This window comes from Micromesistius poutassou (genome assembly GCF_964030765.1).
Source record: "Micromesistius poutassou genome assembly, contig: SCAFFOLD_5585, whole genome shotgun sequence".
Taxonomy (NCBI): Eukaryota; Metazoa; Chordata; class Actinopteri; order Gadiformes; family Gadidae; genus Micromesistius; species Micromesistius poutassou.
In genome coordinates, this window is record NW_028177064.1 from 1 (window position 1) to 15339 (window position 15339).

The window sequence follows — 15339 nt, forward strand, 5'->3', positions numbered from 1 at the left end:
CAACAGTTAGAGTTAGGCGCGGAGTGATACTGAACTCTGTAAACTGAACGGGCGTCATAGCTGTGTGTATACGCTCAATATACAACGGTTGGGAACCAATCAGATCGCTTGATTTAGGCCCCCCGTTTTATAAATATATATATAAAATGAGTGATTCTGATTTAGATTCTATTGTATGTTGTACATCCTGACACTCAAAAACAAAAAATAAATAGTACTTAGCATGTTGTAGCATCTTATCCTATGTGTTAGGTACTATGTATAGCTATGTGTACGGGGGATTGGTTAACCTAGTGATGGTTAGTGTATACGGGGGATTGGTTAACCTAGTGATGGTTAGTGTATACGGGGGATTGGTTAACCTAGTGATGGTTAGTGTATACGGGGGATTGGTTAACCTAGTGATGGTTAGTGTATACGGGGGATTGGTTAACCTAGTGATTGTTAGTGCTTGAAACTTAGTTCTATGAACATCTTTACTGTACCGACAGCGATATACAGTTTCTCCTTCTGCTCACAAATGTACTTACTGTAAGTGGCTTTGGATAAGAGAGTCTGCCGAGTGCCCTGAATGTTAATGTCTCACGTCTTCTCCTGGTGTCCTGATAGGACGGCTCGCCCGGTAAGGACCTCCCTCTGAGACAGAGCCCCGTGGGCCTGAGGGACGCCAGCGTCTACAGCCGGCCAGAGGGGCGGCCCATCTTCAGCGAAGGTATCGCCCACCTCTCTCACTCCTCTCTCACTCCTCTCTCACTCAGCACGTTTACATGCAGAGTCATAATCGGGTAACTAAACGAATAAGACCTCAACAGGACTTGTGAAATGCATGTAAACACCTTTACCCGATCTACTAAATGGGATAAGAACACCTAGATAAGTGGTTCATAGTCTGGTCTCTACCTGCGTGTACACAGCATCGTTTCGGAGTTTGCGTTCTGCGCATGCTCGAGAACTTCTCCCAATGTAGTTAGCCTCTATAAGAATTGTGTCCCGGCCGTGGGAGCGCGCATGGCGTGCATTCAGTGCAGGTGGAAGCACACAGACGCTACGCTTAGATTTCACCTAAGGCTGAATTAAATGTACGTGTTTTTCTAAATGTGGGTCATCAACGAGGTTGTAAAGTTGTAACTTTGGGCACATCTGTCAAAATAAAAAAAAAATTCTTCCGACGTCTTTACGATCTTTATTCATTCATTGCGGCGCGGCCGAACTGACGGGGTATTCTCTGATGTTATGAATCTTAAAGGTCCCATGGCATGCTATTTTATGGATGCTTTAATATAGGTGTTAGTGGGCCCTAATACAGTACTTGAAGACGTTCAAGGGTTGTCTCCCAACGGGCAGCGTTCAGCGGGCAATACCTTTCTCCTCCATGTTGCGGTTCCCAATTCCTTCTCAACCATGGCCGAGATAACCCCCACTACGAGTCTCGTTGTGGAAATACCAGAGACCTCAGAGAACCCGACACAGTCTGGTCTTTACACCAAATGGGAGCTTTATGCAGGCTGGCGTTATTGTGTTGCGTGTTATGCGCCATAACACCAACAGCAGTACGGTTATCCAAAATACAAAGAACACTTGCGTTACAGTGTGTGTATTCACACACACACACATGTGGCACTGGCACAGTCCTAGCTCATTGTCTCATTGGCGGGCCAAATTCTCTGGGCGGGCCAAGCAGAGAAAGGGGAGGTAACCTGGCCCCTTATAACGACATATGGGGCCAGATCCCAAATCGATGCGTTTGAGCGTTCATTTTTTCAAAGGCGGAGCAGGATACATACTGCTCGTTTTACACCTAACGCAATTTTTAGCTACTGGGGGACCATAGGCAGGCTAGGGGAACTCATATTAACGTTAGAAAACCTCATAAAGTGAACATTACATGCCATGGGACCTTTAAAGACTGCATCGGGTTCTCTGACTCTCGGGTACTTCCACAACAAGTAAAGACTCGTAGTGCGGGTTATCTCGGCCATGGGGGAGAAGGAATCGGGGGAATGCCGTATACGGACGGGCGGTGGAGGGGCTGCTCCGGCGGGAGAAAGATGTTTTCAGTAGACAGCTGTCAACTCACTTCGGGTCGGCGATTTATTTAAAAAGCTGGCGCAGAAGATGGAGGAAGCCGGTGTCGTAGTTGTAGTTGTAGTAGTTACCCCCTATAAGGAGTGTATCAACATGCATTCAGTACACACTACGCTTCGATTTCACCCAATGCTGAATTAAAAGTACATGTTTTTCTAAATGTTGCTCATCAACGAGGTTGTAAAGTAGTAACTAAGATCTTTATGCATTGTGCTGCGGCCGTTAGAGGAAGAAGGCAGCAGCAGCTGTTGGTTGGTTGTGTTAGGTTGTGTTAGGTTGTGTTGGGTTGTGTGTTGTGCTGTGTTGGGTTGTGTTGGGTTGTGTTGTGTTGGGTTGTGTTGGGTTGGGTTGGGTTAGGTTGTGTTGTGTTGGGTAGTGTTAGGTTGTGTTGTGTGTTGGGTTGTGTGTTGTGTTGTGTTAGAGGCAGCATGTGTTGGTTGGTTGTGTTGTGTTGTGTTGTCTTAGAGGCAGCATGTGTTGGTTGGTTGTGTTGTGTTGTGTTGTCTTAGAGGCAGCATGTGTTGGTTGGTTGTGTTGTGTTGTGTTGTCTTAGAGGCAGCATGTGTTGGTTGGTTGTGTTGTATTAGAGGCAGCATGTGTTGAGTTGTGTGTTGTGTTGTGTTGTGTTAGAGGCAGCATGTGTTGTGTTGTGTTGGGTTGTGTTAAAGGCAGCATGTGTTGGGTTGTGTTGTGTTGGGTTGTGTTAGAGGCAGCATGTGTTGTGTTGGGTTGTGTTGAGTTGTGTTAGAGGCAGCATGTTTTGTGTTGTGTTGGGTTGTGTTAGAGGCAGCATGTGTTGTGTTGTGTTGTGTTGGGTTGTGTTAGAGGCAGCATGTGTTGGGTTGTGTTGTGTTGGGTTGTGTTAGAGGCAGCATGTGTTGTGTTGGGTTGTGTTAGAGGCAGCATGTGTTGGGTTGTGTTGTGTTGTGTTGGGTTGTGTTAGAGGCAGCATGTGTTGTGTTGGGTTGTGTTGTGTTGTGTTGGGTTGTGTTAGAGGCAGCATGTGTTGTGTTGTGTTGGGTTGTGTTAGAGGCAGCATGTGTTGTGTTGTGTTGTGTTGGGTTGTGTTAGAGGCAGCATGTGTTGGGTTGTGTTGTGTTGTGTTGGGTTGTGTTAGAGGCAGCATGTGTTGTGTTGGGTTGTGTTGTGTTGTGTTGTGTTGGGTTGTGTTAGAGGCAGCATCTGTTGTGTTGTGTTGTGTTAGAGGCAGCATGTGTTGTGTTGTGTTGGGTTGTGTTAGAGGCAGCATGTGTTGTGTTGTGTTGTGTTGGGTTGTGTTAGAGGCAGCATGTGTTGTGTTGGGTTGTGTTAGAGGCAGCATGTGTTGTGTTGTGTTGTGTTGGGTTGTGTTAGAGGCAGCATGTGTTGTGTTGTGTTGGGTTGTGTTAGAGGCAGCATGTGTTGTGTTGGGTTGTGTTAGAGGCAGCATGTGTTGTGTTGTGTTGTGTTGGGTTGTGTTAGAGGCAGCATGTGTTGGTTGGTTGTTCTGGTGGACAGCTGCCCTTTCAGGTGACCTTTCCAGCCACACAAGTGCACCTTGAACCCTTGACCACATACACACAAATACACCCGTGCGCACAAACACACACACACATGCAATTCCACCCCCTTGGAATTGACTCTGCTGGTGTTGCTATCGATCCACACACATTGGAACTCCTCAACACAAGCGTCCAACCCTCACAAACCTCCTTTTTCTTTGCGTTGATTCCTGCTTGGCCCGAACTCAACCACCCTACTCAGTAGCACTTAGTGCACCGTAGTGAACACACTGTGTTCTGTTGAGGTGTGTAGTGAACACACTGTGTTCTGTTGAGGTGTGTAGTGGACCCACTGTGTTCTGTTGAGGTGTGTAGTGAACACACTGTGTTCTGTTGAGGTGTGTAGTGAACACACTGTGTTCTGTTGAGGTGTGTAGTGGACCCACTGTGTTCTGTTGAGGTGTGTAGTGAACACACTGTGTTCTGTTGAGGTGTGTAGTGAACACACTGTGTTCTGTTGAGGTGTGTAGTGAACACACTGTGTTCTGTTGAGGTGTGTTAGGGTGAATGCTACAGGCAGCGCCTTTAGACCTTTAGAACTACTTCTACAGTTTTGCACCTAGGGACTTGAAAGGTTAATCTTTGCTTGAAATTGTGCACTATCATTTACATTTTTCTATATTGTTCAAATATTAAGGCAGGCATGTGTATACACACACAGACACAGACACACACACACACACACACACACACACACACACACACACACACACACACACACACACACACACACATATATATATATATATATATATATATATATATATATATATATATATATATATATATATATATATACACACACACACACGCGCACTCTTCTTCTACACTTACTTGACTCTTAAGGGGAATTTACACCGCAGGCGAGAGAGAGACGTGAGTGTAACGTAGGCGTATCAATTCACACCACCGCCGTTTATTTTGCTATATTTTCAAGATTCATCAGATAACATCATAACCGAGACGCTTCAGAAACGCTTGGAAATAGAAGTGAAGCGTAAGTTAAGCTTTGGTGGCCGTGAGGCGGGCGTAGAACGCTGCCGGTGTGAGTCAGCGCACTGGTCTGAATGGATTCTATCTCTGGCTGAAGTCAGACGTCTGACGGCCGACTAAAGAACGCGTCTAAAGCGTCTGCGGTGTAAATTGGCCTTTACACTGATTTGATTCAACCATTTCAAACTATTTGTTTTAACTCTAAAAATTCAGTCTTTTTCTAACTATTTTACATTTTTGAAAATGGTTTGAATGTTGACATTATGAAGCTTAATCTGTTCAGACTTCAATATAACTCACTTTACACTACAGCACTCACTGTATTTTCTTAGGAACCGCATTCTCTGCTTGTATTTTATGTACCATGACTTTGTGTTGTTGTGTTTGTGTCCTTGGTCATAGTCATGCCAACAATCGAGAAGCTACTGAGCACGGACTGGAAGGAGAAGTTTCTGGAAAGAAGCGCCGAGCAGCTCAAAGGTGAGCCCTCCGCTCACACTTTGCCAGAAAAGGTCCATTCCATTAGTTCTGCTCCATGCCTGCGATTGCCCTCTTGCCTACAATCCAAAAAGTAGCTTCGAAAGTAGAAAGTAATTTCAACAGCTCAGACCAAAGTCTCTCAGGCATTAAAGTTTCAGCTAAGATTAACTTCTGTGCTTTCCAATGATTATTTGTTAGCCGGTGCATCGTCCCCTCTCTCTGTTCCAGGTGTAGTTAGACATGATTAAAGGCTCAGGGACGCGGACCATTCCTCCCTAACGCGCAGTCGCTAGAGGAACGGCTAATTCCATGTACTAGAACTATGTATAGGTGTATATCACACACACACACACACACACACACACACACACACACACACACACACACACACACACACACACACACACACACACACACACACACACACACACACACACACACACACACACACAGCTGCATGAGTTCCAACGTCCTGTGGGTCACGGCGGCGGTCCTCAGGTACGCCCGAGTCCCTGGCGGAGAAGGAGATGCAGCTGCTGGTGATGATCAACCAGCTGAGCGGCCTGAGGGAGCAGCTGCTGGGGGCGCACTCGGAGCAGCGCAACATGGCCGCCCTGCTGCTGGAGAAGCAGCAGCAGCAGATGGAGCTGGCCAGGCAGCAGCAGGACCAGGTAGTCCCCCTCTGTCCCCCCTCTGTCCCCCCTCTGTCCCCCCCTCTGTCCCCCCTCTGTCCCCCCTCTGTCCCCCCCTCTGTCCCCCCTCTGTCCCCCCTCTGTCCCCCCTCTGTCCCCCCTCTGTCCCTCCTCTGTCCCCCCCTCGGCACGGCAGCAGCAGGACCAGGTAGTCCCCCCTCTGTCCCCCCTCTGTCCCCCCTCTGTCCCCCCCTCTGTCCCCCCTCTGTCCCCCCTCTGTCCCCCCCTCTGTCCCCCCTCTGTCCCCCCTCTGTCCCCCCTCTGTCCCCCCCTCTGTCCCCCCTCTGTCCCCCCCTCTGTCCCCCCCTCTGTCCCCCCTCTGTCCCCCCCTCTGTCCCCCCTCTGTCCCCCCCTCTGTCCCTCCTCTGTCCCCCCCTCTGTCCCCCCTCTGTCCCCCCCTCTGTCCCTCCTCTGTCCCCCCCTCTGTCCCCCCCTCTGTCCCCCCTCTGTCCCCCCTCTGTCCCCCCCTCGGCACGGCAGCAGCAGGACCAGGTAGTCCCCCCTCTGTCCCCCCTCTGTCCCCCCTCTGTCCCCCCCCTGTCCCCCCCTCTGTCCCCCCTCTGTCCCCCCCTCTGTCCCCCCCTCTGTCCCCCCTCTGTCCCCCCCTCTGTCCCCCCTCTGTCCCCCCCCTGTCCCCCCTCTGTCCCCCCCTCTGTCCCCTCCTCTGTCCCCCCTCTGTCCCCCCCTCTGTCCCTCCTCTGTCCCCCCCTCTGTCCCTCCTCTGTCCCCCCCTCTGTCCCCCCCTCTGTCCCCCCCTCTGTCCCCCCCCTGTCCCCCCCTCTGTCCCCCCCCTCTGTCCCCCCCCTGTCCCCCCCTCTGTCCCCCCCTCTGTCCCCCCCTCTGTCCCCCCTCTGTCCCTCCTCTGTCCCTCCTCTGTCCCTCCTCTGTCCCCCCCTCTGTCCCCCCTCTGTCCCCCCTCTGTCCCCCCCTCTGTCCCTCCTCTGTCCCCCCTCTGTCCCCCCTCTGTCCCTCCTCTGTCCCCCCCTCTGTCCCCCCTCTGTCCCCCCTCTGTCCCCCCCTCTGTCCCCCCCTCTGTCCCCCCTCTGTCCCCCCCTCTGCACCACAACGCCCTGCACCGCCCGCCGGACCGCCGCCCACTTACCCCTGTGTGTGTGTGTGTGTGTGTGTGTGTGTGTGTGTGTGTGTGTGTGTGTGTGTGTGTGTGTGTGTGTGTGTGTGTGTGTGTGTGTGTGTGTGTGTGTGTGTGTGTGTGTCCAACACTTGCAGATCGCCAAGCAGCAGCAGCAGTTGATCCAGCAACAGCACAAGATCAACATGCTGCAGCAGCAGATCCAGGTCAGTCCTACAGCGGGCCTATCTCAGTCCTATCTCAGTCCTATCTCAGTCCTATCTCAGTCCTACAGCGGGCCTATCTCAGTCCTACAGCGGGCCTATCTCAGTCCTACAGCGGGCCTATCTCAGTCCTACAGCGGGCCTATCTCAGTCCTATCTCAGTCCTACAGCCGTCCTATCTCAGTCCTACAGCGGGCCTATCTCAGTCCTACAGCCGTCCTATCTCAGTCCTACAGCGGGCCTATCTCAGTCCTACAGCGGGCCTATCTCAGTCCTATCTCAGTCCTACAGCCGTCCTATCTCAGTCCTACAGCGGGCCTATCTCAGTCCTACAGCGGGCCTATCTCAGTCCTATCTCAGTCCTACAGCGGGCCTATCTCAGTCCTACAGCGGGCCTATCTCAGTCCTACAGCGGGCCTATCTCAGTCCTACAGCGGGCCTATCTCAGTCCTACAGCGGGCCTATCTCAGTCCTACAGCGGGCCTATCTCAGTCCTACAGCGGGCCTATCTCAGTCCTACAGTGGGCCTATCTCAGTCCTACAGCGGGCCTATCTCAGTCCTACAGCCGTCCTATCTCTAAAGGCGTTATCTGAAGTTTCCTGTGTAAAACCGAGGGGGTAAATCCCCGTCTTCACAGAGCAGGCTGCACACGGAGAGTAGACCTCTAGAGACCTCTCTCTAATCATTAGAATACTACTAATGGTTTTATTTATGATTCAAGAGACTCGCATGCAAGAATGAGTTCACATCTGAGTGTAGGCTACAAACGCCGGGTAAGCTCGTCATCAGCAGCACAACCATCATCCATACGGTTAATGTCTGTCTGTACGTCTGTACGTCTGTCTGTCTGTACGTATGTATGTATGTACGTCTGTCTGTCTGTACGTCTGTCTGTACATCTGTCTGTACGTCTGTCTGTCTGTACGTCTGTCTGTACGTATGTCTGTCTGTACGTCTGTCTGTCTGTACGTATGTCTGTCTGTACGTCTGTCTGTACGTATCTCTGTCTGTACGTATGTCTGTCTGTACGTCTGTCTGTCTGTACGTCTGTCTGTACGTCTGTCTGTCTGTACGTCTGTCTGTACGTATCTCTGTCTGTACGTATGTCTGTCTGTACGTCTGTCTGTCTGTACGTCTGTCTGTCTGTACGTCTGTCTGTACGTCTGTCTGTCTGTACGTCTGTCTGTCTGTACGTCTGTCTGTATGTATGTATGTACGTCAATTTTGGCCCCCATTGCACTCCTGGTCCTCCCTGGAAGGAGGGACCCCCACTCTGCGTTCCTTCCTTGCTGATTAAGGGAGTTTTTTCTTTCCCTCTTGGGGGGCTAGGGTCAGGGGGGGTCATAAACACACAGCCTGATATCCCTTTGAGACTGTGATGGTGATCAAGGCAAATCAAATGACATTGAATTGAATCCAGAACAACACAATCAGAACAACACAATCCAGAACAACACATGCACAGACAGAGTGTGTGTTCTGAGGTGACAATCTGAGCAACAGCTTGACTCTTTGCCTTTCCCTTTTCTAAATCAACAAAATACACATGTGTGTGTTGCCATATTTGCAGTTAGTATTTGAGTATAGAAATCGGTCGTGATTGGAATCGATTTAATCTCCATTTGAATCAAATGAATCTTCATCAATTCCATGTTTTATCTTTGACATGCAGATGACATCAGAGCCGTAGGACGGGCCTGGACCGGCCTAGGCCCGCCTCATTGTCAGTCTTGCCCGGTCCAATCAGAGGGCTTTCCTTCGTTTACGTTCACCGTCTAAAAAAGGCGCGCAAGTCCGCGCTCAGCTGAGAGCAGCTCCTCCTGAACGCTGCTGTGAGAGCCCTCACACTCTATAAGAAATAAAGACATACAGCCGTTAGTTAGCCGTTAGCCGTTAGCCGTTATAGGCTGTCGTCGAGGACGACTCGACTGTAAAAGGTTTAGCGGTGGACCCATGCATGAACCCCCCATGCATGGGTCCATGCATGAACCCCCCATGCATGGGTCCATGCAGTTTTGCGCAAGTTTAAAATGTTTCTGCGTAATTTGTCAGCTGTGATCAAATGCCTTTAATAAATTCCACCTTTATGTCATAAATATAACATGCCTTTGAATAATGTTTGTATGGTGCATCTAATCTAGGCCTATCAATCAAATTGGCTTTGCCCGCCTGTTTTTTTCTGTGCCCACCCATGTCGACATTTCTGGCCACACCACTGCTGTGAATGTTTGTGGTACTGTGTATTTATTATAATGACGATAATGAATAAAGTTGCATGCAACGATAACGAGGTCCTATGATATGACCGTGGCCTAATGAATACATCATAGGGGACATTGTTTGATTTCGTGCAGTGTTTCACAAAAAGTTAGGTTGAGGTCAGTGTGTGGTTACATCGTGTTGGAATTCAACATTAGATACATGAAATACAATCTTGATTTGAGGGTAAGAGTTATACCCTCCCCAATATGACACTATCATACTCGTATGAAGTACATTTTGTTCAAGCTAGTTCTTTAAAACCAGTTTATGTTGATAACCTTTTTTTTAAATATTGTTTAATATATTTAGAATATTGATGTGACTTTGATGTGTGTAGGGCCCGGAGGGTAAATTGGGGTGCTAGCTCAAGCAGGCAATTGACCTCAGGCAGTGTAAACACACAGACCGGGCCGCGAAAAAGGTGGCATAAGATGGGCATATCTGGCAGTGTAAAAACGTCTTAAGTTGATATTGTGGTCCTATCTCAGTCCATATTGTGGTCCTATCTCAGTTGATGTTGTGGTTCTATCTCAGTCCATACAGTGGTTCTATGTCAGTTCCTCACTCATTGTGTGTAGAGCCCAGTGGGAATAAAGACGTGAGGCAGCACACAGAAGGTTCTCATCTCTCAGCAGATATGAAGTGCTTTCCTCTTTCTTACATCCTGTGTTGTGTGAACGCTTCCACTCAAGCAAGAGATGCTGTGATGTTCAGCGTGGTGACAGATTACGATGTTGTTGAGCCATACGCAAGGTATCTCTGGCATCGCTAAAACAAGCCGCAGGAAATAGGAAGAGTCTTCTATTGATGTTGTTACAGCTCTCATGCAGTGCAAGTGTTGCTAAATAACTCTGTTGTTAAGGCTTCTTGTAGCAGAATATGATAACCCTGATCAGATTAGACCTCATCTCTGTTTAACCACCGTGGGGAAATGGTTGCATTATTGCAGTGAAAGGAAGCAGATAGTGTAAGAGTACAAGAAATGAAATAAAAAAACCAGTTCAACCATTTAAGCTCTTGAAAATCGAAGCGTGCCACGTTGATGTTTTTCTCACACTTTTCTGATGAACTTGTAGGACGTGATCGTTCCACAATACCTACTACTGTCACTTTCAGTACAAACCACTAATTCTGACTTGAATGAAGTCTTCAGTTTCATGCAAAGTAACATGAATGTCCTGTAGAATAGAAGTGAGATCACATCTTCCCGAGGTATTCATTTGAACCTTAGCGATTACTTCTGTTAACCGTCAATATGGAAATGCTTTTGCACTGGTTATCTTTATACTAGAAAGGAAATATAATTACACTATCCATTTTGGCAATGAAGAAACCATCAATTGTTTGAAATGCTATATGGTAATAGATTTTTGCTCAAATACATCACATTTCTTTATAATATATCCTAATGCGTAAGGTGGAAATGTTCACATCTTGAAAGTCAAATAATGTAAAAAAATGTTGCACCAATATTCCTGCCAAGTTTCCCTAATTCACACATTTCTAGATTGATCTCGAGCTTCCAGATGTTGAGTGTGTGTGTGTGTGTGTGTGTGTGTGTGTGCGGCCCCAGCAGGTCAACATGCCCTACGTGATGATCCCGGCCTTCCACCCCAGCGCTCAGGCTCTCCAGGTGACCTCTGACCCCCAGCTGTCCATGCCTCTGCAGCCAATACCCTGCAAGCCGGGTAAGCTGTCTGTCTGTCTGTCTGTCTGTCTGTCTGTCTGTCTGTACGTCTGTCTGTATGTACGTCTGTCTGTCTGTCTGTATGTACGTCTGTCTGTCTGTTTGTATGTACGTCTGTCTGTCTGTCTGTATGTACGTCTGTCTGTCTGTATGTACGTCTGTCTGTACGTCTGTCTGTCTGTCTGTATGTACGTCTGTCTGTACGTCTGTCTGTACGTCTGTCTGTACGTCTGTCTGTCTGTCTGTACGTCTGTCTGTCTGTCTGTCTGTATGTACGTCTGTCTGTACGTCTGTCTGTATGTATGTCTGTATGTATGTCTGTCTGTACGTATGTATGTATGTATGTATGTCTGTATGTATGTCTGTATGTATGTCTGTCTGTCTGTACGTCTGTCTGTATGTATGTCTGTCTGTATGTATGTATGTATGTATGTATGTACGTCAATTTTGGCCCCCATTGCACTCCTGGTCATCCCTGGAAGGAGGGACCCCCACTCTGCGTTCCTTCCTTGCTGATTAAGGGAGTTTTTTCTTTTCCTCTTGGGGGGCTAGGGTCAGGGGGGGTCATAAACACACAGCCTGATATCCCTTTGAGACTGTGATGGTGATCAAGGCCTATACAAATCAAATGACATTGAATTGAATCCAGAACAACACAATCCAGAACAACACAATCCAGAACAACACAATCCAGAACAACACATGCACAGACAGAGTGTGTGTTCTGAGGTGACAATCTGAGCAACAGCTTGACTCTTTGCCTTTCCCTTTTCTAAATCAACAAAATACACATGTGTGTGTTGCCATATTTGCAGTTAGTATTTGAGTATAGAAATCGGTCGTGATTGGAATCGATTTAATCCATGTGTTAAAATGATAAAGACAACATTATAACGAGGCCGGAATGACTACATAAGCAATGTGGCTCTCTCTTCACCCACTGTCTTCTGTGTCTTGCTGCATTGACCTAAACCGCTATGGCTGGCTCTGACTGCACACACTCTGATGGTCAAACTAAAGAACGTAAGTACCACTCACTCTCTGGTAGTGGCAACAAAATGACACCAGTATAGTCTTTAAAACCAGTATGGTGCTTTGGTATGGTATTGGTATTGTATATTTCTGGTAGTGGTGAGCCGTTGAGCCATTTTACTGGTATGAATACGGTCCTGGTATTAGTATGGTCCTGATAATGGTATGGTCCTGATAATGGTATGGTCCTGGTATGATCCTGATACTGGTATGGTCCTGGTATTGGTTTGATCCTGGTATTGGTATGATCCTGATACTGGTATGGTCCTGGTATTAGTATGGTCCTGGTATGATCCTGATACTGGTATGGTCCTGGTATTGGTTTGATCCTGGTATTGGTATGATCCTGATACTGGTATGGTCCTGGTATTAGTATGGTCCTGGTATGATCCTGATACTGGTATGGTCCTGGTATTGGTTTGATCCTGGTATTGGTATGATCCTGATACTGGTATGGTCCTGGTATTATCCTGATACTAGTATGGTCCAGATACTGGTATGGTCCTGGTATTATCCTGATACTGGTATGGTCCTGGTATTATCCTGGTATTGGTATGGTCCTGATACTGGTATGGTCCTGATACTGGTATGTCCCTGATACTGGTATGATCCTGATACTGGTATGGTCCTGGTATTATCCTGATACTGGTATGGTCCTGGTATTGGTATGTCCCTGATACTGGTATGATCCTGATACTAGTATGGTCCTGGTATTGGTATGTCCCTGATACTGGTATGATCCTGATACTAGTATGGTCCTGGTATTGGTATGGTCCTGGAATAACTATGATCCTGGTATTAGTATGATTTTGGTACTAGTATGGTACTGCTTAGTATTGGTATGATCCTGGTATTAATTTTGTATCGTTATGGTACTGCTCTGCTTCTGGTTTTGATATGGTCCTGGTACTGGTAGCATAGGAAGTATCCGATGGTCCACACACACCAGCTCAAGGTCTGCTTTCAGAGAAGACCAATGCTCACCGAGTAGCCATGTCGTAGGCTTGTATTTGAACAATAGTGTAGGCCATACCTCCCACATAGAGAGCACACAGAAAACACTGTGTGTGTGTGTGTGTGTGTGTGTGTGTGTGTGTGTGTGTGTGTGTGTGTGTGTGTGTGTGTGTGTGTGTGTGTGTGTGTGTGTGTGTGTGTGTGTGTGTGTGTGTGTGTGTGTGCGCGCAGGATATAGAATGCTCACATCTAGAGAGAGCAGCTTTGTAAGAACTGGCTTTCACGGTCTTAAAAGCTTTGAAGAGGCCTTGTGTTTTTCTACCTTTTCAAACCTAAAAGACACCAAGGCCAATTAAAAAAAAATGTGGGCAGAGTTTACAGATAGCCTTTCATTACATTTCCGCTTAGATTCTACGTAAAAAACCATTGGCCCTTATGTGTTAGTCATAGAGTGAAAGAGTGTTCCGAGAGATGGATATATATAAAAGGAGGCTGACATTGAGTTGAGATTGAGATTTAGAAATGTATTTTCTATTCACAATCATAATGGCCCTGAAAGAGAGAGGGAGACAGAGAGAGAGCGCGGGAGAGGGACCATAGAATACGGTCCACCATTATGTTCCGTGGCTCTGGTTTTCTAAAGGAGGTTCGTAGGTATGGTCTAGTTCTTAGTCTGCAACATGTTTGCTTTAGATAATGTGTTGTTTTTCACAGTGCCATCTTCTCCCCCCTTTCCTTTGTTCTTCTACAGCAGTGGACTACCCCATGCAGTTGCTATCGAGCCCGCACCAGACCCCCGCCAAGAGGAGCAGTGGTGCGTTCCGTCAGGTGAGGCTGTGGACTGGTAGGATGGCCTTGCTTCTCTCTGTCTCTTCTCTCTGTCTCTTCTCTCTGTCTCTTCTCTCTGTCTCTTCTCTCTGTCTCTTCTCTCTGTCTTCTCTCTGTCTCTTCTCTCTGTCTTCTCTCTGTCTCTTCTCTCTGTCTTCTCTCTGTCTCTTCTCTCTGTCTCTTCTCTCTGTCTCTTCTCTCTGTCTTCTCTCTCTCTCTTCTCTCTGTCTTCTCTCTGTCTCTTCTCTCTGTCTCTTCTCTCTGTCTCTTCTCTCTGTCTCTTCTCTCTGTCTCTTCTCTCTGTCTCTTCTCTCTGTCTCCTCTCATTCCTATAAACATTCCATGCATGTTTCTGTGTATTCGGTTTTTGACATAAACGCTTACACTCACTGCGTATCAAGTGTGTGTGTGTGTGTGTGTGTGTGTGTGTGTGTGTGTGTGTGTGTGTGTGTTAAACAAATAGCCATTAAACTAGTGTTGTTCGAGATCAATGTGTAAGATGAATAGATTATCAGCTATTCACCGCACAGAACACATGGAGCATACTATTCTGTTCCACTTCCTCTGTATCGCCAGTTCAGGTTCATGTTGAAATCTCTGCATGATCAGAGCCCGTAACATAAAGCCATGTTGAAAACTAACAAACAAATACCAAACCGGTGATCCACCGACACACCGTCTCCTAACACACATGTAGAGCTAATGCCTGCAGCCTGGGGATCTGAGGTGTGTGTTAGAGTCCTCAGCAGCATGTACCATCCACCACACCCTTTTCTCAGAACGGTTCGGCCGTTTGTATTCCATGTGCGTTGGTAATCCCTAAGTATTCCCAGCCTTTCCTGAGCGCGGTAACAGTTCAATTTCTGCGGGCGGTTCTCAAGAAGAGGTAGCAGGCCAACGCGGCCAGGGAACAAAGGAGAGGAGAAGATAGATTAAACAGGCGGACAAAAGACAGGAACCACTGAATCAGGTGTTGACAGCTGCCTCTGACGTGCCAAATCAGCCATGCATCATCACAAATAAGCACACACACACACAGCCTCACACGCCCTCGCCTTTGTTTTCTCTGTGTGTGTGTGTGTGTGTGTGTGTGTGTGTGTGTGTGTGTGTGCGTGTGCGTGTGTGCGTGTGCGTGTGTGTGCGTGCGTGCGTGCGTGCGTGCGTGCGTGTGTGTGTGTGTGCGCGTGTGCGTGTGCGTGTGTGTGTGCGTGCGTGTGCGTGCTCTTCATCGTCCTGTGCTCTCCTCGTCTCCAGGAGGCCGGCCAGCCTCTGAACCTGACCTCCAAGCCCAAGGGGCTGGAGCTGGGGAAGACGCCCAGCCCCCAGAGCTTTGAGCTGGGCATGGCGGGCCTGCAGGGGTCCTACCGGCCGCGGGACGTCCAGAGGGAGCCCTCCCTCAGCCCGGCGCGCACGGTGCTCAGTGAGTCCTCCTCTACCTCCTCCTCCACAGACAGACAGACTAACCCCCGTAGTCCTACAGATGAGGGTGAA

At 48.1% G+C, this 15339-nt stretch overlaps 1 protein-coding gene across 1 annotated transcript; it reads left to right on the forward strand.

The window, feature by feature from the left end:
• Window positions 1-609: 609 nt before the first annotated feature.
• On the forward strand, window positions 610-15268 carry LOC311376784 (transcription factor SOX-13-like; the record flags this gene model as incomplete). Its single annotated transcript, XM_084491256.1, has 7 exons — window positions 610-712; window positions 5022-5099; window positions 5598-5770; window positions 7019-7087; window positions 10921-11035; window positions 13772-13848; window positions 15103-15268. Coding segments are annotated over 7 exons (781 nt in total), but the record flags the coding sequence as incomplete, so codon positions are not given.
• Between the last annotated feature and the right edge of the window lie 71 nt (window positions 15269-15339).